The sequence below is a fragment of the Cetorhinus maximus genome, chromosome 14 (assembly GCF_964194155.1).
Source record: "Cetorhinus maximus chromosome 14, sCetMax3.hap1.1, whole genome shotgun sequence".
Taxonomy (NCBI): Eukaryota; Metazoa; Chordata; class Chondrichthyes; order Lamniformes; family Cetorhinidae; genus Cetorhinus; species Cetorhinus maximus.
In genome coordinates this window covers 107,769,157-107,793,042 of record NC_135892.1, presented here as the reverse complement: position 1 = coordinate 107,793,042, position 23,886 = coordinate 107,769,157, and the positions used below count along the sequence as shown (strand labels likewise).

The 23,886-nt window shown below is 42.6% G+C and overlaps 1 protein-coding gene across 2 annotated transcripts in view; it reads left to right on the top strand.

Moving 5' to 3' along the window:
- Positions 1-23,302, top strand: part of ints9 (integrator complex subunit 9) — a 49,706-nt gene extending 26,404 nt beyond the window's left edge. For both annotated transcript variants that reach the window (XM_078557437.1, XM_078557438.1), the window contains exons 7-17: positions 7,107-7,227; positions 8,975-9,109; positions 9,464-9,575; positions 13,762-13,942; positions 15,003-15,063; positions 15,935-16,106; positions 16,378-16,502; positions 17,242-17,409; positions 19,774-19,872; positions 20,707-20,844; positions 21,905-23,302. In XM_078557437.1, coding sequence (XP_078413563.1) covers positions 7,107-7,227; positions 8,975-9,109; positions 9,464-9,575; positions 13,762-13,942; positions 15,003-15,063; positions 15,935-16,106; positions 16,378-16,502; positions 17,242-17,409; positions 19,774-19,872; positions 20,707-20,844; positions 21,905-22,081 — 1,489 coding nt within the window. In that variant the 3' untranslated portion in view covers positions 22,082-23,302. The remainder of the gene's footprint in view (positions 1-7,106; positions 7,228-8,974; positions 9,110-9,463; positions 9,576-13,761; positions 13,943-15,002; positions 15,064-15,934; positions 16,107-16,377; positions 16,503-17,241; positions 17,410-19,773; positions 19,873-20,706; positions 20,845-21,904) is intronic.
- Positions 23,303-23,886: the final 584 nt, after the last annotated feature.

The window sequence follows — 23,886 nt, the reverse complement described above, 5'->3', positions numbered from 1 at the left end:
GACTTTTTATCAGGACATGTCGCAGATGTAAATATGCCCAAGCAGTCTTTCACAAATTCCCCATCAGACAGCAGTTTCCCTCACTTGGGCTGTTGCTTCAGCTATCAGAAGCTGCCTAAGCTTTGAACAAAGATTGTTGCCCAATAATGTTTTGTTTCAAAACAAAAACAGAAATACCTGGAAAAACTCAGCAGGTCTGGCAGCATCGACGGAGAAGAAAAAAGTTGAAGTTTCGAGTCCTCACGACCCTTCAACAGAACTGAGTAATATTAGGAGAGGGGTGAAATTTAAGCTGGTTTAAGGTGGGGGGGGGGGGTGCTGTGGTTGTAGGGACAAGCAAGCAGTGATAGGAGCAGATAATCAAAAGATGTCACAGACAAAAGAACAAAGAGGTGTTGAAGGTGGTGATATTATCTAAACGAATGTGCTAATTAAGAATGGATGGCAGGACACACAAGGTACAGCTCTAGTGGGGGTGGGGTGGAAAGACTAACGGCATAAAAGGTATAGATTTAAAAATAATGGAAATAGGTGGGAAAAGAAAAATCTATATAAATTATTGGAAAAAACAAAAGGAAGGGGGAAGAAACGGAAAGGGGGTGGGGATGGAGGAGGGAGTTCACGATCTAAAGTTGTTGAATTCAATATTCAGTCCGGAAGGCTGTAAAGTGCCTAGTCGGAAGATGAGGTGCTGTTCCTCCAGTTTGCGTTGGGCTTCACTGGAACAATGCAGCAGGCCAAGGACGGACATGTGGGCAAGAGAACAGGGTGGAGTGTTAAAATGGCAAGCGACAGGGAGACCCTTCTGTTGAAGGGTCGTGAGGACTCGAAACGTCAACTTTTTTCTTCTCCGCCGATGCTGCCAGACCTGCTCAGTTTTTCCAGGTAATTCTGTTTTTGTTTTGGATTTCCAGCATCCGCAGTTTTTTGTTTTTATCTCAATGTTTTGTTTCAGCGAGTTTACTCGGTCGATTCTCACCTGACCTGTGAGGCTGTCAAATTTACCAGCGTGTTTTGGAGAATAATGTCGCTTGATGTTGTATTCCTCGAAAACAGCTATCTTCTCTTGATGTGTCAGACACAATATGCCCCCGTTGTGCTCAATAACAAAAAAAATCAACAGTCCAAGAGCCTTTGAAGACTCAACATTCAGTATCAGTTTTCCTTTTCCTGCCAGTAATCGAGGGAGCTGCCACCTATGTTTTGATAAATACAATAGGCAGGCACTGTTCAAGATAGATACCAGGTACATATCGATACTTGAAATTAAGAATTTTGACATTGATGGAGTGAAAACCTCAGCAGTTTGGTCCAAAGAAGAAGTAGTCTGAAACTCACTTGGCCTATGTATTTCACCACCATTTGGCACAAATTATAGAAGGTTGGCAGGCTGGATAGAAACTTTTGGCAGGCCGGATTCTGGCCCGTGGACTGTATGTTGGCCAAACCTGATCTACAAGATGCACGGTAGCAACTCACCAAGGAGGCAACTCTCAAACCCACGACTTCTACCACCTAGAAGGACTAGGGCACCATGGAAACACCCCCACCTGTAAACGCCCCTCCCAAATCACACACCATCCTGACTTGGAAACCTGTTGACCGTTCCTTCTTCATCGGTTGGTCAAAACCCTGGAACACCTTCCCTAACAGTGATGTGGGTGTACCTAGACCACGTGGACTGCAGTTCACCATCACCTTCTCCAGGGCAATTAAGAATGGGCATTAAAAGCTAGCCTTGCCAGCAATGCCCACATCCCATGAATGAATTTTTTAAAAAAGAGAATTTCGATACAATATCACACTGGTGAAGATCAATGGGAGGAAGGATTACCTCCAGTTTCTATGTGTTAGCAACAGCATAAATTAAGCTGGAAAAATATCGCAGGTTGCTGTTGCATGCAGAATTGAATAGTTACCCAGTAGCCACGACCTAGACTTTGAGAAGAATAGCGATTTGGCTGAAACCAAACAGTAGTTGCAAAAGCTGCATCCAACTTGAGAAGGCCATTTGTATGTGAGGACATTCAAAACTAATTCCAGCTCCATGTATTTTCTTTTTCTCCCTTTTGATAGTAATCTTCGATTTTTAGTTCTCCCTCTTTCGCCACCTGTATCTCCCTGTCTGCATACACCATCCACCGCAGAGCGGCTGAGCCAGAAACATGTCCTTGATTTACTGTCATTGCTTCTCTGAAACATTTGGGTGCCTGTAGACTCGCCCACGGTAATCTGCTTCTTTTGTGTGGAAATAGCTTGTCTTTGCACAGCACCTTTTTTTTATTCTTTGCAATGTGGGCATCGCTGGCAAGGCTTGCATATGTTGCCCAATCCGAAATACCTTTGAACCGTGTGGCTTACAAGGTTGCAGAAATGTTAAAGATGTTGTATGCGAAGAGAACGTCTTTCCATGTGTACAGGGTGGAGTAGGTGAAGATGTTAAAATTTTAAGAGACACAGGGGCTAGTCAATCCTTAATGTTGAGGAATAGTGATATTTGTTGTTCAGAGGGAGTATTGCAGGAGCAGTTGATAATAAGTGGGGTTCAGGAGGATGCTAAACCTATTCCATTGTGGAAGGTGAATTTAAAGAGTAAGTGGAAAACAGGTGAGGTGATTGTTGGAATAGTGGAAAAATTGCCCATTGCGGGGGTTTAATTTGTTTTGGGTAATGATATAGCTGGGTCCCAGGTGCATGTGATGCCTATGGCAGTTGAGCAGCCTGTAGAAGTATTTTCAACAGAAGTGTTGCAGAGAGAGAGAGAGAGCATCCTGGATTGTTTCCAGATTTTGTCATAGCAAGATCACAGGCTCATGGGTTAAAACAAGAAGAATAGGAAGTTCAAAGGCAAAGAGAAGGTGTGGAAGCCTAACTAGCTGGCGCTGTGTTTGATAAGGTTGCTCAGGAAGAAAGACTGAAAGACAGTGTAGCTGAAATGTTTAACTCAAGGCAGTTGGTGGAGTTACAGAAAAAGGTTTTATAAATAAGACAGTTAAATCAAACAGCTTACTCAGAAACAGAGGTGAAATGTATTCCCGAATATTATCACCTTAAGGGTAATGTTTTAATGAGAAAAAGGAGGCCTTATCATGCTTCGGCAAATGAAAGCTGGAGGGAGGTGCATCAGATTGTAATACCATTTGGGTATCGAAATGAGGTTCTGAGAAGTGCTCATGAAATTCCAATGAGGGACATTTAGGAATTAGAAAGACACAGGCGAAAATACAAAAATATTTTTAATGGCCTAGGTTGCATAGGGATGTAGTCAAATTCTGTAGAACATGTCACACATGCCAGGTGATAGGGAAACCACAAGCAGTGATTAAGCTGGCACTTTTAATTCCAATTCATGCATTTGAAGAACCTTTTACTAGGGTCATGATTGATTGTGTAGGACCCCTCCCTAAGACTAAAAGTGGAAATCAGTACTTACTGACAATAATGGATGTGTCTACCAGGTTTCCCGAAGTAATACCTTTGAGAAGTATTGCAACAAAGAAAATTGTGGAAGAGTTGACTAAATTTTTTACAAGATATTCTTTACCTAAGGGAATACAATCCGATCAGGGTTCAAATTTCATGTCACAGCTGATTAAGAAGTGATGAGCAGTTTGGGGATAAAACAATTTAAGTCAACAGCTTATCATCCTGAGTCACAAGGGGTTTTGGAAAGATGGCATCAAACTCTTAAGAACGATGATGAGGACGTATATTCATGACTATCCACAGGATTGGGATAGGGGAATTCCATTCTTGTTATTTGCTATTAGAGATGCTGCTAATGCATTGACTGGCTTTAGTCCTTTTGAATGAGTTTATGGTCATGAGGTGAGAGGACCACTGAAATTGATTCATGAGAAATTGATGGGTCAAAATTCAGAAACTACTCTCCTGGATTATGTATCAAATTTCAGAGAGAGATTGGACAGAGCATGTAAGTTGTCCAGGAAACATTTAAAGATATCCCAGCAAGTGATGAAAATGAAGGCAGACAGGAAAGCGACAGCTCCTAGTTTTGTTGCTGGGGAGATGTTACCAGTACTGGATGACTCGTTAAAGGCAAGGGCCTTACAGGATTGAAAAGAAATAGATAGAAGAAAGAAGCAGAGTGTGTGTCATGTCAATATGCTTAAAAAGTACTTTGACAGGGAAGAGGACCAAAAGGAGGTACTAGTAGTGGAAGATAATGAGAAAGAAGTAGAAATGCAGGATTCTGAAATTGATTTTCCTCTAATCAAATTGGATAATGAGGGGGTACTTGAAAACTTAAATGGAAATTTGAGATACCTTCCAGACAAGTGGCAAAGTGATTTGGAGAAGCTATTGCAGTCACACACAGCTATTTGTGGGAATAAGTTGGGGAGGACAAATTTAGCTATACATGATGTATCCGTAGAAGCTTCATCTTCGATTAGGCAACATCCTTATAGATTAAACCTGGGCATGCTTCAAAATGATATCATTGAGTCTAGTTGCAGTAACTGGAGTTTGCCTATTGTGCTGGTACCAAAGCCGAAAGGAACACAAAGATTGTGTGTGGACTATCGAAAGGTGAATGCAGTGACGAAAGCGGATTCATATCCTATACCACAGTTGGAAGATTGTATTGAGAAAGTAGGACAATCAAAATTTATCACAAAGATTGGCTTGTTAAAAGGATTTTGGCAAGTACCGTTATGGGAGAGAGCAAAGGAGATATCCGCTTTTGTGGCACCAGATGGACTATATCAGTTTAAAGTCATGTCGTTTGGTATGAAAAATGCATTTGCAACATTTCAAAGATTGACAAACAAAGTAGTTGTGGGTTCTGTTGAAGGGTCGTGTGGACCCTAAACGTCGACTCTTTTCTTCTCCACCGATGCTGCCAGACCTGCTGAGTTTTTCCAGGTAATTCTGTTTTTGTTTTGGATTTCCAGCATCCGCAGTAGTTTTTTGTTTTTATTAAAGTAGTTGTGGGTCTGAGCAATTGTGCTGTTTATCTTGTCGACTTGATAGTTTTCAGTCAGACGTGAGAGGAGCAATTACAACATCTAGAAGAATTATTTACTCGATTACAAGAAGCTAATTTGGCGGTGAACTTGGCTAAAAGTGAACTTGCAAAAACACAAGTTACGTATCTAGGCCATACCATTGGACATGGTGAGGTGGCCCTGAGAGATGTGAAAGTCAAGGCTATCGTGGATTTCCCCATGCCCACAACAGAACAAGAAGTTTTGAGATTTCTGGGCATGAGTGGATTTTATTGGAAATTTGTACGAAGTTTTAGCAGTGTGGTTGCTCCATTAACTGAACTATTAAAAAAGAACAAGAAGTTTCAATGGACACAGGAGTGTCAGAAGGCATTTGACAATTTGAAAACTGTTAACTACAACATCAGTTTTGGTAGTGCCCAATTACGCCAAGCAATTTAAGTTGGCCATTGGCGTAAGCGATATAGGCATTGGGGCTGCACTGTTACAATAAGATGACACTGGAATTGAAAAACTGATAGGGTATTTTTCACGGAAGTTGAATGTACAATAGAGAAGATATTCAATGACCGAAGAGGAGACTTTGGGTTTGGTGTTAGCGTTGCAGCATTTTGAGATTTACGTGGCAAACAATTCGTCAGAAACAATTGTTTATACAGACCTCGATCCTTTAAAGTTTCTGGACAAATCTCAAGACAGAAGGCAAGACTATTCAGATGGGGTTTATTACTGCAACCATTTAATCTACAGATTATACATGTGGGGGACGAGAAAATATGATTGCAGATGCATTGTCAAGAGTTTGAAGCTTAAAGGGAAAGTTGGACATTTAAAACTTGGACGCTGGACTGGAATGATTTCTTTTGATGCCAAGGATTTGTATATATATTATGTTAATGTATGCATCTGGTAATGTAAGAGCGTAATAAGTATAGGAAGTAATGTAAGATGGGTTCAGAAAATGAAACCGTCTTTTTAAATTCTGGTTCATTTTTTTAATAAGGGGGGATGTCAGGAAGATGTAATAATTTTCATAATGCTATTGGAATTTATTGTAAAGTAGGGTAATAGTGGCGTGTGTGTCTGACTTAATTGAATGAAAGGCAGCTGGTCTGAAGGCTTTGATGTATCAGAAGATAAGCTAGGTTTAAAATGTTTAGCAGGTAAATATGGGTGAAGTTTTAGAGTGTGAGGTGTAACGGGAACATTTGCATTTTTAAATAAACCAGACTAGCTTGAATTCAAAAGAGGAGGGGTGAAATGTTTCACCCAGCCAGGAGAAGTTAAGAAACGGTGTGTTTATTTTTATCAAAGATTACTTGTAAAATTGGTACCATGATAGATTTTTATTATTAGAGAGGTAAAGTCCAAAGACAGAGTGAAAAATGGGAATTTGCATTCAAAGGGGAAATCTTTGTGAAGGAAATGAGGCTGTGTGTAGGAAAGAGAGAATTCTAAGATCTGGCAAGTGTGAAAAGCCTCCAGCATCTAAACCTCCAGCTGCTGTCTAAAGAAACTGAGGTTAAGAAAGCTCACTTTGAATTCGACTGTTCAGGGTATCGTGTTACTTTGGGTCTTTTAAAATATGTGTTTTTACTGTCGCCTTAACTGAGGTATAAATGGGAGTTAGATTCATCAGGGGAGCTAGAAGTTATTTTGGGAGTAATTTGTAAATCTATGTATGTGCTTAAAATCATTTTTAAAAATTTAATAAAGGTTTAATTTAGTTTTTTAAGAAACCTAAAAGTAAACCTACTTTTACTGAATTCACAGCCCGCAGCTCGAAATAAGTACAAATTGCGAATAGTTGTTGCAGCTGCTTCAAGTGTCACTGTGGGATTTGGGCAGCTGGGCATTTACCATCGGCCTGCTATAACCATTCAACACCCCACCCCCCTGCTCAGCTCAGCATTGTTGCTCCATATTAAAGCCTCCCCCCTTTATCTAACCCCATCAAAATATCCTTTAAATCCTTTCTCCCTGTTTATCTCGCTTCCCCTGAAATTGAGTTAAACTATTCAACTCTTCCCTGTGATTTACAAGCTTCGGATTTTAACCGCACCCTAGGAAAATAGGTTTCTCTAGAATTCCCCCTTGTTATTATTCCTCAAGGTGTTATCCTGCTTCTGTTTCCAGGCACTTACCCGCACCTCTGAAGGATGCTGTGGAGGTTTTGACATGGAAACGGTGTTACACAATGCCGGAAGTCAACTTGGCCCTAAGCAAGGTTCAGCTTGTAGGATACTCTCAGAAAATAGTAAGTACCTATTTCTCATTATCGTGATGACTAAACTTCCTGGGTAAGGGAAACAAAATGGTGAGAATGCAAAGTTGTCAAAAGTTGAAACCAAAGTTGGGGTAACATCTTGCGTAAAACCCTTCATCTCAGTATTTTGTTTTGATTTTTGATTGCCAGCGTTTGTAGTTTGTGTTTTTTTTAGTTTCGTATTTGTTCTCTTTTAGCTTTACTTCCTGAGTGTCAGACTTTGTTGATCAAAACATCCTACCCAATTAGTAGCAAGATTTAGTAGGAAGATGGATTTATCCTCTCTTGCGATAGTTGACAAATAGAAACTTTTTTGTATGCAAGATGGTGACAGAATTGGGAGAGACTCACTCCACAGAGCCACGTAGTTTCCAGAGCCGACGCTACATCATGATAGTTGACATTGCAAATGGCAAATGTTGAAAGAGAAGCATGACTCAATCATGACAACGGGTTACATTTGTACAATGCCTTTAACTTAGTAAAACATTCCATAATAAGCAGATGTACATGCCTCTGTAAGTTTTTTTGATCATATATTGATCGATCTCCTACGATATTGCAGGTTGGAAGTCAAAACCAAGTATAATTGTCAATTGAAAAGGGAACTGTTGGACTCAAGTGCACCGATGTAATCCAGTCACCATTGTAAAGTCATTTAAATGCTGTCCTTATTTCTATATATTTCCATCATAAATTAGGCTGCATTTGCTGTCAACGTTCCAGTGTCTTTAAGTGCAGGTGTTGGATTTACAGGAATTAATGGGAATTTTCCCATTTCCGCCTTATCACTGATAGAACAAAGTTTTGCCCTGGAGTGGGCAAGGGGGCAGGGGGTGTTGGGTGGTAGTGGGCAGCGGGCAGTGAGGACCTTCAGCATTTAAAACTTTGCCATTGATACATTGAGATGTATTCAGTTAGATGATGAACTGTCTGTCCCAATTACTCAGTACTAAATGTCCTGTGTGTAATCAAGACATTAACTGCTTTCCAACTGAACATAGTGACATCTGCGCGCCCCAGTACGCATGTGCAGACGGCCATTTTGTATTGGCAGGAGACATAGTACATAAATTCCCATGTCAACATTTATAACGCATGCTGCAAGTGTAAGCTTGTCACACTGCAGTTACACCATCCAACCAGTGATTGTGCTTAAGCAGTTCCACTTTCAGGAAGGTGTAATTAGAGTGTGACAAGTTTACAGTACAAGTGTGGATATAGGAGTTTATAATGGAAAAAGTTGACAGAAATTGCATGCAAATGTAAGATTGCTATATATGTGTGACGATATGTTTATTTCTGTAGGAGACTGCCCAAATCATCTTTCTCTTGATTTTTTGAGTATGGCAAAAAAAATATATTTCTATTGATACTCTGAATAAGAGTGAAGCAATAAGGGTTCATAGCTGGCCTCTGCATTTGGAGGGCTACAATTGACTTCAGCAACCCTACACTGTGGAAGGAGATGATCAACCTGATTCTAGTTGCTAATCACTATCCAAATGAACATTGCTGGAAAGTGTGTGGGGGTGGATTTCAGATGAGGACACCTGTGACGATGGTAGAATAGCCTACCAACATTCACTGTCTTAGTTCACAGAGTTACTAATCACTACTTTCAGGAAGTGGGGAGCAGTGTGGGAAGGGAAACTGAGGAGTGGGATTAGATTGTGTTTTAAGGATTGCTTTTTAAAATGCCTTTATTTGAGTTCTGTTCTTTTCTATGGAATATCAGGAGCTCTTTGGTGCAGTACAGATCACTCCACTCAGCTCAGGCTACTGTCTGGGCAGCTCTAATTGGATCATTCAGTCGCACTACGAGAAAGTGGCCTATGTGTCTGGGTCCTCACTACTCACCACTCATCCACAGGTAACTATTTCCTCTTTCCTCATTCTCACCATTGCTGGCAGTGCCCTGAAAAGCACCAACATTTATATAGCACTTTTAACACTGCAAAATGTCCCAAGGCGCTTAACAAAACATTTTTGACACCAAGCAAATGAAGGCAATACTAGAACAGATGATCAAAAGCTTGGTCAAAGAAATAGGTTTTAAGAAGCACTTAAAAAAAAGGAAACAGTAAGACAGATTTATAAGTGGGAGAGGGGAAACCAGCCATTTATATTGTTATAAATTTCGACAGTCAAACTCATGCAAGTTCTCAGTGTAGCCAGTTAAAGAAAGAAAAATTGATTTAAAAAATATATATGTTTTTCTTTTCAGCCCATGGAGCAAACCTCTCTGAAAAATAGCGACGTCCTCATCCTGACTGGGCTGACGCAGATCCCTACCGCTAATCCTGATGGCATGTTGGGAGAATTCTGCAGTAACCTAGGTAACACTGGGAAGGAAGTGCAGTAAGATGGGGACCTTCATCTTCCTCCATGCTGGGCTTGGGTTATTTTATTTTGTGCCTATTCTGAGTGTGTTTTTTTTTAAGTGTTTTAAACTCAGTGTTTGATGAGTACTTTGCCACCTCAAGATCAATATTTAAGTTCTACTATTTCTGCCTGCATAGCAGTCACCACACCTCAGCAACATAATTACATAGAATTTTACAGCACAGAAATAGGTCAGTCAGCTGATCTATTCTGGTGTTTGTGGTCCACATGAGTCTCTCTCACCCTACCTTATCTAACTCCATCAATATGTTCTTCCGTTTCTTTCTCCCTTATCTAGCTTCTCCTTAAAGGCACCTATGTTACTCACCACAACCACTCCATGCATTTTCACCGCTCTCTGGGTAAAGAAGTTTCTCCTGAATTCCCTATTGGATTTATTAATGGCCATTTTTATTTATTGTTCAGGGGTTATTATTGACCCCCTAGTACTTGTCTCTCCTCCAGTGGGAACATCACCTCTCCTCCTACCTTATCAAATCGCTTCATAACCTTAAGAAATCCCAATTGGCTTACCACTCAACTTTCCCTTCCTGACAGCAAAGAGACCCCACCTATAGAGAAGAGAATTCCTGATGTTGTATGTGAACGCCTCTTGAGTTATTTTGATATAATCGATTATGAATGCAATTATAAAAGTATTTTTGGCTGACATGTCACTGAAGAAGTGACTGAGGAATGATTTCAAGGGAGAAAAATGACTTGCAACACGGTAGCTTCAAGTTCATCAGATAGTCTGGGGGAAGTTGGGGGAAGACAAGAATGGCATCCGAGTGCCTTTTCTACACATTCTGTCCCAGTGAACCTGCCAGTGTCCGGTACAAAATTAAAAATCAACTGTAATAAAACTCCCAACAGACTGAAGTAAACAAAGTGATATTATAACGTTTACAAAGTTGGACTGGATTGGTACACTGGGTCAGTGGGCAGTCCTCTCATCTCCAGTCCAAACTGATGTCTCTGTTGATATGAGAGCAAAAAACGGCAAATGCTAGAAATCTGAAATAAAGACAGAAAATACTGGAAATACTCAGCAGCTTAGGCACTATCTGTGGAGAATGAAACAAGAGTTAACGTTTCCAGGGGGGGTTCATGACTTTTCATCAGAACTGGGAGAATTTAGAAATGCGAGGAGAGCGGGGGAAAAAGAACAAAAGGGAAGGTCAGTGATAGGGTGGAAGACAGGAGAGATTAAATGACAAAAGAGATAACACACAGGCCCTGCGTCGACCCGAAACGTTAACTCTGTTTCTCTCTCCACAGATGCTGCCAGACCTGCTGAGTATTTCCAGCAGTTTTTGTCTTGCTCTTTTTGATAGCTGTGTTGACACCACATGGGCTGAAGTTCCAAAGTCTCTGATGAGCAGCCATCAGTGCAAAATTCTTCACAAATTGGCCAAAAATGAGCCGTCAGAGCAGGCGAGTGAGTGAAAGATAAAAACAAAAAGCTAAAAGCTACTGCAGATGCTGGAAATCCAAAACAAAAACAGAATTACCTGGAAAAACTCAGCAGGTCTGGCAGCATCGGCGGAGAAGAAATCAGTTAACGTTTCGAGCCTTCATGGCCCTTCGGCAGAACTGAAGCATAGTTAGGAGAAGGGAGAAATATAAGCTGGTTTAAGGTGGGGCGGGGGGTGTTGGGGAAGAGAGACGTTGAGGGTGTGGTGATTGTGGAGATAAGCAGTGATAGGAGCAGATAATCCAAAGATGTCACAGACAAAAGGGTCAAAGAGGTGTTGAAGGTGGTGATATTTGTCTAAGAAAAGTGCTAATTAAGAATGGAAGGATACTCAAAGTACAGCTCTAGTGGGGGTGGGGTGGACAGACTAACAAGGTTTTAGTTTTAGATTTAAAAATAATGGAAATAGGTGGGGAAAGAAGAATCTATATAAATTATTGAAAAAAAAAGGGGGGAGTGGGGGGGAGAAACGGGGTGGGGATGGGGGGAGGGGGAGTTTAAGATCTAAAGTTGTTGAATTCAATATTCAGCCCGGAAGGCTGTAAAGTGCCTAGTCGGAAGATGAGGTACTGTTCCTCCAGTTTGCGTTGGGCTTCACTGGAACAATGCAGCAAGCCAAGGACAGACATGTGGGCAAGAGAACAGGGTGGAGTGTTAAAATGGCAAGCGACAGGGAGGTTTGGGTCTTTCTTGCGGACAGACCGCAGGTGTTCCGCAAAACGGTCGCCCAGTTTGCGTTTGGTCTCTCCAATGTAGAGGAGACCGCATTGGGAGCAACGAATGCAGTAGACTAAGTTAGGGGAAATGCAAGTGAAATGCTGCTTCACTTGAAAGGAGTGTTTGGGCCCTTGGACGGTGAGGAGAGAGGAAGTGAAGGGGAAGGTGTTGCATCTTCTGCGTGGGCATGGGGAGGTGCCATAAGTGGGTGTTGAGGAGTAGGGGGTGATGGAGGAGTGGACCAGGGTGTCCCGGAGGGAACGATCCCTACGGAATGCCGTCAGGGGGGGTGAAGGGAAGATGTGTTTGGTGGTGGCATCATGCTGGAGTTGGCGGAAATGGCGGAGGATGATCCTTTGAATGCGGAGGCTGGTGGGGTGATAAGTGAGGACAAGGGGGACCCTATCATGTTTCTGGGAAGGAGGAGAAGGCGTGAGGGAGGATGCGCGGGATATGGGCCGGACACGGTTGAGGGCCCTGTCAATGACCGTGGATGGAAAACCTCGGTTAAGGAAGAAGGAGGACATGTCAGAGGAGCTGTTTTTGAAGGTAGCGTCATCAGAACAGATGCAACGGAGGCGAAGGAACTGAGAGAATGGGATGGAGTTTTTACAAGAAGCGGGGTGTGAGGAGTTATGGCACCTCCCCATGCCCACGCAGAAGATGCAACACCTGCCCCTTCACTTCCTCTCTCCTCACCGTCCAAGGGCCCAAACACTCCTTTCAAGTGAAGCAGCATTTCACTTGCATTTCCCCTAACTTAGTCTACTGCATTCGTTGCTCCCAATGCGGTCTCCTCTACATTGGAGAGACCAAACGCAAACTGGGCGACCGCTTTGCAGAACACCTGCGGTCTGTCCGCAAGAAAGACCCAAACGTCCCTGTCGCTTGCCATTTTAACACTCCACCCTGTTCTCTTGCCCACATGTCTGTCCTTGGCTTGCTGCATTGTTCCAGTGAAGCCCAACGCAAACTGGAGGAACAGCACCTCATCTTCCGACTAGGCACTTTACAGCCTTCCGGGCTGAATATTGAATTCAACAACTTTAGATCTTAAACTCCCCCTCCCCCCATCCCCACCCCGTTTCTCCCCCCCACCCCTTTTTTTTTTCAATAATTTATATAGATTCTTCTTTCCCCACCTATTTCCATTATTTTTAAATCTAAAACTAAAACCTTGTTAGTCTGTCCACCCCACCCCCACTAGAGCTGTACTTTGAATATCCTGTCTTCCATTCTTAATTAGCACTTTTCTTAGACAAATATCACCACCTTCAACACCTCTTTGACCCTTTTGTCTGTGACATCTTTTGATTATCTGCTCCTATCACTGCTTATCTCCACAATCACCACACCCTCAACGTCTCTCTCTCTCCCCCCCCCCCCCCCCCCCCCCCCCCCACCAACCTTAAACCAGCTTATATTTCTCCCTTCTCCTAACTATGCTTCAGTTCTGCCGAAGGGCCATGAAGGCTCGAAACGTTAACTGATTTCTTCTCCGCCGATGCTGCCAGACCTGCTGAGTTTTTCCAGGTAATTCTGTTTTTGTTGAGTGAGTGAAGGAGACTGGTGTGAGATGCAAAAGTGTTGCACTGAATGTAACATGTAGTGCAATTCCAAAACTCTTGCGAAGGCACATTGTTGAGGCAAAAGAGGAGAATTTTTATTGTGCATCTGGCTCTTGTATCTAACTTGAGAGTTCTTGATATTGACTGAGTTTCCAAACCTGATGGACACAGGAAAGAAAAGCACTTGCACATTTGAAAAAAGGCCACGCAAATAAAAAGTACATCCAAATAGCTTTGGCTATAACCCTCTTAAATTCACTTCTCTAGCTTTCAAGATTGCTGGATACATATGGAGCTGAATTATCCAATTTTGCTGTGTGAAGGAAAATATCATTCCTATTGTAATACATTTATATGGATTTCTTTTCCTGCCCTTAGCTGTGACTGTCCGAAGTGGTGGAAATGTCCTTGTTCCGTGCTATCCCTCAGGAGTAATTTATGACTTGCTGGAATGTCTATATCAGTACATCGACTCAGCAGGGCTCTCCACTATCCCGTTCTACTTCATCTCTCCTGTAGCCAACAGCTCGCTGGAATTTTCCCAGATCTTTGCAGAGTGGTAAGTGTGTGACAGTCTTGCATTTAATGAACTGGACACTCAAAAAAAAAAAGTGTCCATTTCATTCTTGATGTCACTGAGAGATAATTGTTGTGTATCTGTGTGGTTGGTTTTCGTTAAGTTCAGGGTCATTTTTTTACTTACATTTGCTCCCTAGCCAACATCCTGTGCATGTTAGGCCAAAGGAGTAACATTTCGTCACTTTAATTTCCAGTTTTGTTTTTAAATGAATTCAAATTCAGAGATTGCCAAGGCAGAATTTGAACTCAATGTTTGCTGAATTATCAGCCCAGGCTGCTTTATTGCCAGTCCAGTAAAACAACCACAAACACCATATGTTTGTGTGTATGAGGCTTAGTGCTTCAACTTGCCATTTACTTTAGGGACATAGGAGCAGGAGTAGGCCATTCGGCCCCTCAAGCCTGCTCCACCATGCAGCTAGATCATGGCTGATCTATCTCAATTCCTGCACTATCCCTATACCCTTAGATATTTTTAATATGTAGCAATGTATTTGTCTTGAACATACTCAATGACTGAGCTTCCAGAGCCTCTGGAGTAGAGAATTCCAAAGATTCACCAAACTCTGTGTGGAAATTCCTCCTCACCTCAGCCCTAAATGCCCTATCTCTTATTTTGAGACACCCTACCCTGGTTCTAGACCTCCTACTCCCTGCCCAACCAAGTGAAACATCCTGTCTACACCTATCCTGTCGAGCCCTGTAAGAATTTTGTATGCTTCAAGGACATCATCAGTCATTCTTCTAAACTCTAGAGAATATAGGCCCAAACTCCTCAGTCTCTCCTTGTAGGACAATCCCGCCATCCCAGGGATCAGTCTGGTGAATCTTCGTTGCACTGCCTCCAGGGCAAGTATATCCTTCCTTAGGTAAGGAGACTAAAACTGTACACAATACTCCAGGTGCGGTCTCACCAAGGCTCAATACAGCTGCAACAAGACTTTACTCCTGCTTACTGTTTGGTGAAATTTTCTAGTTATGACAAACTCTGAACTCTTAATCGTTTTACTTTTTTTCTCCCCCGCCCACTCCCACTTAAGGCTTTGTCACAATAAACAGTCAAAGGTCTACCTTCCAGAGCCACCATTCCCACACGCAGAGGTAAGGAAACAGCCCGAAGAACTTTTGAGGAGTCTTACCATTTAGTACTACTTTTTAATAAGTATAGAATTGCAGGGCACAGTGACTAGCTTTAGGATCTATATTTCTGTAGTATTGTATTTCTGCATGTGACCAACATGATGGAAAAGCAGTCCACTTCTTGGCTGCATTTACCTGTGAAAACTGCCTTTGACGCCACTTTGAATATATTTATTTATGTAAGAAAGAAGCAGCTGTGCAGATTGTTAATCAATCTGGGCTGGGGTGAATGTTCAAATACGTGCTCCTGGGGCAAAGTATCTATTAAAATCACCTAGTGACCATAGGAACATAGGACTTTGGAGCAGGAATAGGCCATTCAGCCCTTCGAGCCTGCTCCGCCATTCAATAAGATCATGGCTGATCTGGTTGTGTCTCACCTCCACTTTGCCATCTCTCCCCCTCCCCCATAATCCTTGACTCCCTTGTCCATCAAAAATCTGTCTAACTCTGCCTTGAATAAATAAAGATTCAGAATGCAATGGTCCAAGGATCGCAATGCGCTGCAGTAAGTCGGGCTCTAATGATTTTTCCCCAGAAAACACTAGGATATAACCCCCCTCGCATGCTTCCTACCCTGATAACCACTTGTTTGCGGGCAAGTGCTCATCAGTAGACAAACCAAGCACTTTCCAATCAGAGGGGGAGCAATGGAGAATTTCTAGGCTATTGTCTTGCACGGAACTTGGGAGTAAATCAACTGCACATTCTCGAGGTCAGGATGGGGAGTGGAGGAGACTGTGTTTATTGTGCTGAAACCACAGAGCATCTTGCCATTGGTTGTTAGTCGTGTTCCTCACTTTCTCCTGTCCGATCTCATTTTTGTTTCCAGCTAATTTTGACCAATAAATTGAAGCATTATCCCAGTATCCATGGGGACTTCAGCAATGACTTCAAGCAGCCGTGCGTGGTATTCACAGGCCACCCGTCCCTGCGATATGGGGACGTTGTCCACTTTCTGGAGCTGTGGGGCAAATCCAGCCTCAACACCATCATTTTCACAGGTAACTGAACCATTCTTAGTTGAAAAAGGAAGGAACAGTAAATGGTGCAATGTTGGGAGACAGGCTGCAAGTGGGTGCATCATCCATCTTTCCAATGAGATGTTAAACTAAGGCCTTGTCTGACCTCTCAGGTAGATGTAAATAATCTCGTGCAAAAATGTAGAACAGCTCCGTTTTCCATCACTGACATCATTTACCTTTCTGAGTGTGAGCAGATCTGCCTTTTAAATTTAAAGCCATCTTAATCTAATACATCTGCTTTTCTTTCTAGAACCAGATTTCTCCTACCTAGATGCTTTGGCACCATACCAGCCACTGGCAATGAAATGCGTTTACTGTCCAATTGACACTCGACTAAACTTCATTCAAGTTTCAAAATTATTGAAGGAGGTTCAGGTATGATGGGTGATGGGGAGGGGTAATCCTGTTGTGGATGTCTGTTTGGTCAGGAGTCAGCAGAAAACTTTACATAATGAGGGTGGTATTCCCAGCTAAATGAGCTGACTTTGTATTGTTGCCATTAAATTTAGATTTCAGATTGATGTTTTACAAATCCATATGTGATGCGGCATTCAAAGCCAAAGATATTGGACGCTGTTCACTTTTGTAACTTAAAGAGCTTGGAATGTTGCCTGATGAATTGTCAATTGCAGGATTTCCTTCACTTTACAAAACACATGCAGGCAAAGAAAGCCATTCAGCCCTTCCTTGCTTATCCAACTGTTTTTTTTATGTCTGCAGCAACCCCACTGGCTAGTCCATTACACTAACACGCTCTTTGCAAAAGCGACAATAGCATATTGAGTGAAGTGTGCGATTACAAGTGCAGATACAGTTCTGTGGTTTTGAAACCATTGAAGATGAGGCAAGAGTTGTTTGATTTTTGCCTACACAGGGAAGTTGCAACTTTGCTCTGTGGTGTTTTCTCATGTTGAAGTTTGTGGAAATGTGAAGATCAACCAGCCCCCAGGAGAGACAAGATGGCTTGTTTTCCTGCCCTCTCACACCTAGATTGTCAGTGGATGTCAGGATGTGAGAATGATCTGTGGAACGTTTTTTAATTTCTCATCACCCTCCACCATCCCCACTCTCCACTCCCCCCCTCAACCAACTCTCCCCCGTTTTGTTTTTCCAGCCATTGCATGTTGTGTGTCCGGAGCAATATACCCAACCTCCACCTGCCCAGTCTCACCGCACAGATCTGATGATTGACTGCCAGCCCCCACCAATGGCCTATCGGAGGGCTGAAGTACTGACCCTGCCCTTCAAACGGCGCTATGAGAAGATTGAGCTCATGCCTGATGTAAGTGCGTGGTGGTTTTTTTTAATCTATTGGTGGTGTGATGCATTTTTTAAAGTATATTTGTTTTATGTTTTCCTTTCCTTCCCCCTCGTACTCAATCTCCTTAAACTTGCACCATTCCACGTGCAAGGATGAGCCTGAGCTCTCCTTCAAGTGTATATTGAAGACTGATTCCGGCCATGATTTGAGACATTCACTAGAACAGAATGGCTGAGATCAGAATACTTAATGTGTGGCGTTGGACACAGGAACTGTGTGGGGAGAGAAAAGCCAACATATTGCCACTTCAAACTGGTGACAGCCTGCTGTTTCAAAGACCATGTGGCAAATGCAATGATACTTTGTGTAGAATGGATTGTGTAGAATGGTTCCACCAATGCTGGGTTATCATACAAAAACAGAATTACCTGGAAAAACTCAGCAGGTCTGGCAGCATCGGCGGAGAAGAAAAGAGTTGACGTTTCGAGTCCTCATGACCCTTCAGCAGAACTGAGTGAAGTTAGGAGAGGGGTGAAATATAAGCTGGTTTAAGGTGTGGGGGTGGGGGGTGGGGGGGGAAGAGAAGTTGGGGGGGAGAAGAGAAGTTGGGGGGGTGGTTGTAGGGACAAGCAAGCAGTGATAGGAGTAGATAATCAAAAGATGTTACAGACAAAGGAACAGAGAGGTGTTGAAGGTGGTGATATTATCTAAGAGAATGTGCTAATTAAGAATGGATGGCAGGACACTCAAAGTACAGCTCTAGTGGGGGTGGGTTGGAAAGACAGACAGGGTATTACAGTTATAGATTTAAAAATAATGGAAATAGGTGGGAAAAGAAAAATCTATATAAATTATTGGAAAAAACAAAAGGGAGGGGGAAGAAACGGAAATGGGAGTTTAAGATCTAAAGTTGTTGAATTCAATATTCAGCCCGGAAGGCTGTAAAGTGCCTAGTCGGAAGATGAGGTGCTGTTCCTCCAGTTTGCATTGGGCTTCACTGAAACAATGCAGCAAGCCAAGGACAGACATGTGGGCAAGAGAGCGGGGTGGAGTGTTAAAATGGCAAGCGACAGGGACGTTTGGGTCTTTCTTGCGGACAGACCGCAGGTGTTCTGCAAAGCGGTCGCCCAGTTTGCGTTTGGTCTCTCCAATGTAGAGGAATCTGCATTGGGAGCAACGAATGCAGTAGACTAAGTTAGGGGAAATGCAAGTGAAATGCTGCTTCACTTGAAAGGAGTGTTTGGGCCCTTGGACGGTGAGGAGAGAGGAAGTGAAGGGGAAGGTGTTGCATCTTCTGCATGGGCATGGGGAGGTGCCATAGGTGGGGGTTGAGGAGTAGAGGGTGATGGAGGAGTGGACCAGGGTGTCCCGGAGGGAACGATCCCTACGGAATGCCGCCCGGGGGGGGTGAATGGAAGATGTGTTTGGTGGTGGCATCATGCTGGAGTTGGCGGAAATGGCGGAGGATGATCCTTTGAATGCGGAGGCTGGTGGTGTGATAAGTGAGGACAAGGGGGACCCTATCATGTTTCTGGGAGGGAGGAGAAGGCGTGAGGGCGGATGCGCGGGAGATGGGCCGGACACGGTTGAGGGCCCTGTCAATGACCGTGGGTGGAAAACCTCGGTTAAGGAAGAAGGAGGACATGTCAGAGGAACTGTTCTTGAAGGTAGCATCATCAGAACAGATGTGACGGAGGCGAAGGAACTGAGAGAATGGGATGGAGTCCTTACAGGAAGCGGGGTGTGAGGAGCTGTAGGTCGAGGTAGCTGTGGGAGTCGGTAGGCTTGTAATGGATATTGGTGGACAGTCTATCACCAGAAATTGAGACAGAGAGGTCAAGGAAGGGAAGGGAAATGTCAGAGATGGACCATGTGAAAATGATGGAGGGGTGGAGATTGGAAGCAAAATTAATAAATTTTTCCAGGTCCCGACAACAAGGTTATCATACGTTTGAGTGTGTTTTAACCATTCTTTATTTTTCAAGTTTTGCATGCATGTAAAAAGAAAGTGCAGCACTTTTTCTGTCAGAGGTGTTGTCCTTCGATGGGCCATTAAACTGAGCCCCATCTGCCCCATAAAAGATCCCGTAGCATTATTTTGAAGAAGGAGAGTTTTCCCTGCTGTCCTGGCCAATATTTATCCCCCAACCAACACCACTAAAATAGATGACCTGGTAATTATCACATTGCTTTTTGTGGGAGTTTGTTATGCACAAATTGGCTGCCATGTTACCATTGCAACAGTGACTACGCTTCTTAAAACAAACCGCGTTGTTGGTTGTAAAGCACTTGGAGACTTATGGTGGTTATGAAGGGTGCTATGTGAATCCATGATTTTTCTTTCTTCCTTTCTATTAACTCCCCTCATACGTTACTATTTTACAGCTCGCGGAATCCCTCGTGCCTTCTGAGATCAAACCTGGCATCTCTATGGCAACTGTGTCTGCAGTACTACAGACCAAAGACAATAAGCACGTATTGCAGGTCAGTCATAAAGAGGGAAGTTGCAGTCGTCAAGTGAAGAATTGCATTTATTTTCTCAATTCCACCTGATTTAGTTAAATAAATGATGCCAGCAGGGAAACATAAGAGAGCACTATAGGATAGCATGCCATCTCTTTTACCTCTCTTACTCTTCCACTGCCCAGCGCCCCCACCAAGCCAGAAACACAGAGCATGGGTAACTGCTTTTTACTGCTGCCCATGTGCACTTTCTGAAGCTGGTAAATGGGCGGATGTAAAAGATCCCGAGACATTACTTCAAAGAAGAGCAGGGAGTTCACCAAATGTCATAGTTAATATTTTCAACCAGTATTACTAAAACAGATAATTTGGCTGCTCATCTCGTTTGTGTTTGTGGGAGCTTGCTGTGCACAAATTGGCCTCTGTGTTTCCCTGCATTACAACTCCAATTCCAAAGAAATTCATTGACTGTAATTGCTTTGGGATGTCCTAAAGTTGTAAAATGCAAAGTTCGTTCATTTGTTGTTTGTTTCTTTCCCTCCCTGTCTCACTTCTTTCCATTAATTAGCATGCTTCATTGCTGAATTATCAACTGGAATAATACAGATGCACCCACTGTAATTATTGAAATAGCCAATACTGCCAGGGATTGTCATCTGAAGTCAATTTGATTTTGAAGTGAAGCTGCTTATTTTTTGTGGCTGATTTCTTACTTTAGGAGATTGAGTAATTTGAATAGAATTCATCATTGTACACCGTCCGGTAAGGTAGTCGGGTGAAGTGCTGAGTGGCTGTTAGTGGCTCCATTATGTTCTTATTAAATACAATGTAATATTCCAATCTACTCTCTTGCAGTCACTCCCAAAGTCAATGCAGCAGCAAACTGGCAAGAAGAGGAAGCGGGTTACTGACGATTCTCCCGAGTTCAAACCTCCTAAACCACTGCTGTGTGGTTCAATCACCATCGAACAATTTGTACAGAGCCTGGAGAAGGTAAATATCTACAGTGACCTCTGAAACAATACTGGCCTCCTGTGCTTTCCCGATTCCATTGCTCAATCATTGGTGTCCATGCCTTCAGCTGCCAAGGTCCTAAACTCTGGTATTCCTCTTTATGCCTTTCCAGCTCCCCTCTCCTCCTTTAAATCATTGCTTAAAACTTACCTCAAGCTTTTAATTACTTGTTCTAATGTCTGCTCATGCGGCTCAGAGCAAAACCCAGCAGGTCTGGCAGCATCCGTGGAGAGAGAAACAGAGTTAGCGTTTCAAGTCCAATATGACTCTTCTTTGGAACTTGTTGTTGATGAACTTCTTAGAGGCATGGAATATACCAAAGTTGTAACTGTAAAGCTGAGGCTTGATGATAATAGTACCTTCACCATGCTAGTGATCCTAACTGTAGTGAGGCCATTCTCCTTTCTGCACGTTTAAGGTAAAACCCCTTCCCTCCCTCAGTTCCACACATACGCTGCACATTAATGAAGAAGGTAATTCTTCAGGTTAAAACTTCCCCCAAATGTCACCGTAATATCTCCAACCTTTCAATGATCTGATTTGTGTCTGTGCATGGTGGAGACCCTCAGATATATAGGATTCACCAGGGTCAGGGGCGGTGTGAGGTGGTGGAAGAAGTGAAGATTGGCTGCCCCCTATAATTTTCCAGAGCCTGAGTAGATTGACTGCCTGAAGGAGCCCCATTGCTATCTCGGTCACCGTGTTCCAATGTTTGATTATAGGCGTTTGCCAGGTTCTGTAGTGAATACAGTTTTTTGGAAGTAATTCTTTTTCTCATCATTTCTTTTGTCCTGCCCGTGACCAATCTTAATAATTTGTGAGTACCAGCGAGTAGTTTGATCCTGAGGGAGGAAGCTCAGTGACGATCAGGGAACTTGATCCCTATTTCCCCACTCCTGTGACACAATACATTGATATTCCCAAAAGAATAAGCCATACGACCACTTGTGTTTTTCTTTTTTAAATAGCATTCTAGTTGAAGAGCAGTTGGATACACTCTTCTCAGCTCTCTGTTAATTGTTCCCTCATTTCCCTGCAGCATGGCATCACAGATGTGAAGGTTGAGGACACGCCAGAGGGACACATTGTCCACCTTCAGTCTGAAGACACGCTGGTTCAAATCGAGGAAGATTCCACACACATTATTTGCGACAACAATGAGCCACTTCGCACCAAACTCCGAGACTTAGTCCTCAAATTCCTGCAGAAACTGTGAGAGGTTCTGACCTGTTGTGAATGACTTTAATTGGTTTCTGGATTTGGGTCTCGCTGACCAGAGCACGATATTAGTGGTCATTAGAGGGTACTGTGCACTGTTACTGGAACAGGAGTAGGTCATTCGGCTCCTCAGACCTGTTTCACCATTCATTTAGATCATGGGTGTTCTGTTTCCTAACTTTATCTTGTTTACGTAACCTGTGAGACCCTCGCCCACAAAAAAATCTATCGATCTGTTTTGAAATTTTCAATTTACTCTCCAGTTTCAACAACTGTTTGAGAGAGTTCCAGATTTTCACTTCTCTTAGTGAAAAGACGCTTTCTAACATCACCCCTGAACAGCCCAGCTCTAATTTTAATGTTATGCCACCTTTGTTCTGGACTCCCCCACCAGAGAAAGAGTTTCTCTCTGTCTGTCTCTCTCTCTCTCTCTCTCTCTCTCTTTCTACCCTACTGAAACAATTAATCTCTTTAATTACCAGTTCAAAGGCAGGCGTAAACAGGTGATATAACCACAAGTGTGAGGTTTAAAACTTTCACCTTAACCTGGGTGGTTATTGTCTACTCTCTGATGTACATATAGAGTTTTAAGTTTTACATATGGAAGGGGGGAGTTAATCAGTTGCTGACACCATGCCAATGTCAGCTGTGACTGAGTTGATAGTGCTCTTGCGTCTGAGTCAGAAAGTTTTGGGTTTAAGTCCCACTCCAAAGACTTCAGCACAAAAGTGTAGGTTGACACTCCAGTGCTGTACTGAGAGAGTGCTGCACTAAAAAAAGTGCCATCTTTTTGATGAGTCATTTTAGGTGGACATAAAAGATCCAAGGGCACTATTTAGAAGAGGAACCGGGGAGTTCTCCCTGCTGATGTGATCTATATTTATCCCTCAAAACCAGTAAAATAGATTATTTGGCCATTATTACATTACTCTTTGTGGGAGTTTGCTGTGTTCAAATAGGCTGCCAAGTGTCCAACAGTAACTATACTTCAAAAGTACTTAATTGGCTAAAAACTGCTTTGGGACGTCATTTGGTTGTGAAGGCCCTGTATAAATGCACATTTTTCTATGACACTGAACTTCAAGTTCTTGATGTGTGATAAAAACAGGTTCATCGATCATGATGCCTTCACTGCAGGCTTGCTGAAAGTGGCTGCCAGTTGATTTTTCAGGCAACGTTCTTTGCAATTTATATTTTATAAAACGATGACGAGAAATCATTTGGTGAAAGATCGTGTCTTTCTGCTCCCCACGGTGCTATCCACATAACATCCAATAGAAAACACAGGCATTCTAGCAGCATCTAGAGTGCAAAACCTGGTGTAGCAATGGTATTTTCATAGCTGCTGCTCATGGTCTTAAAGTGCCTCACACAATGGATTGGTCATTGACTGTTAGTGTGCATTGCAGCTATTAGCCTAGTAGGCTTTCTTTGATCATTTCTACATTTTTTTTAATAGTTTATTGTTTTTTGGGATTGTTATATTTTGTTTCAAGTGTACAAATGTTATTTTTAATGAGAATGTATGTATATTTGTAACACCAGTATCAGAAAAGAAAATTGGAAGGAAATGCTGGAATAAAAGTTCACTTTGCGAGATGATGACTAAGAAAGAACCTTTACAGTGGTTTATAACATGCTCGAGATAGAAACTGTTAATCCAGAGCACTGCTTTAAGTTAAACAGCAATTGCTAGAACTGGTAAAGCCAGAAACCATTTCTTCAAGCAGAAAGTGACAATGCCTTGAATGGGTAGGATAGTGATAGTGTAAGTGAAAACTCTGGGACCATCCTTTACCCTGT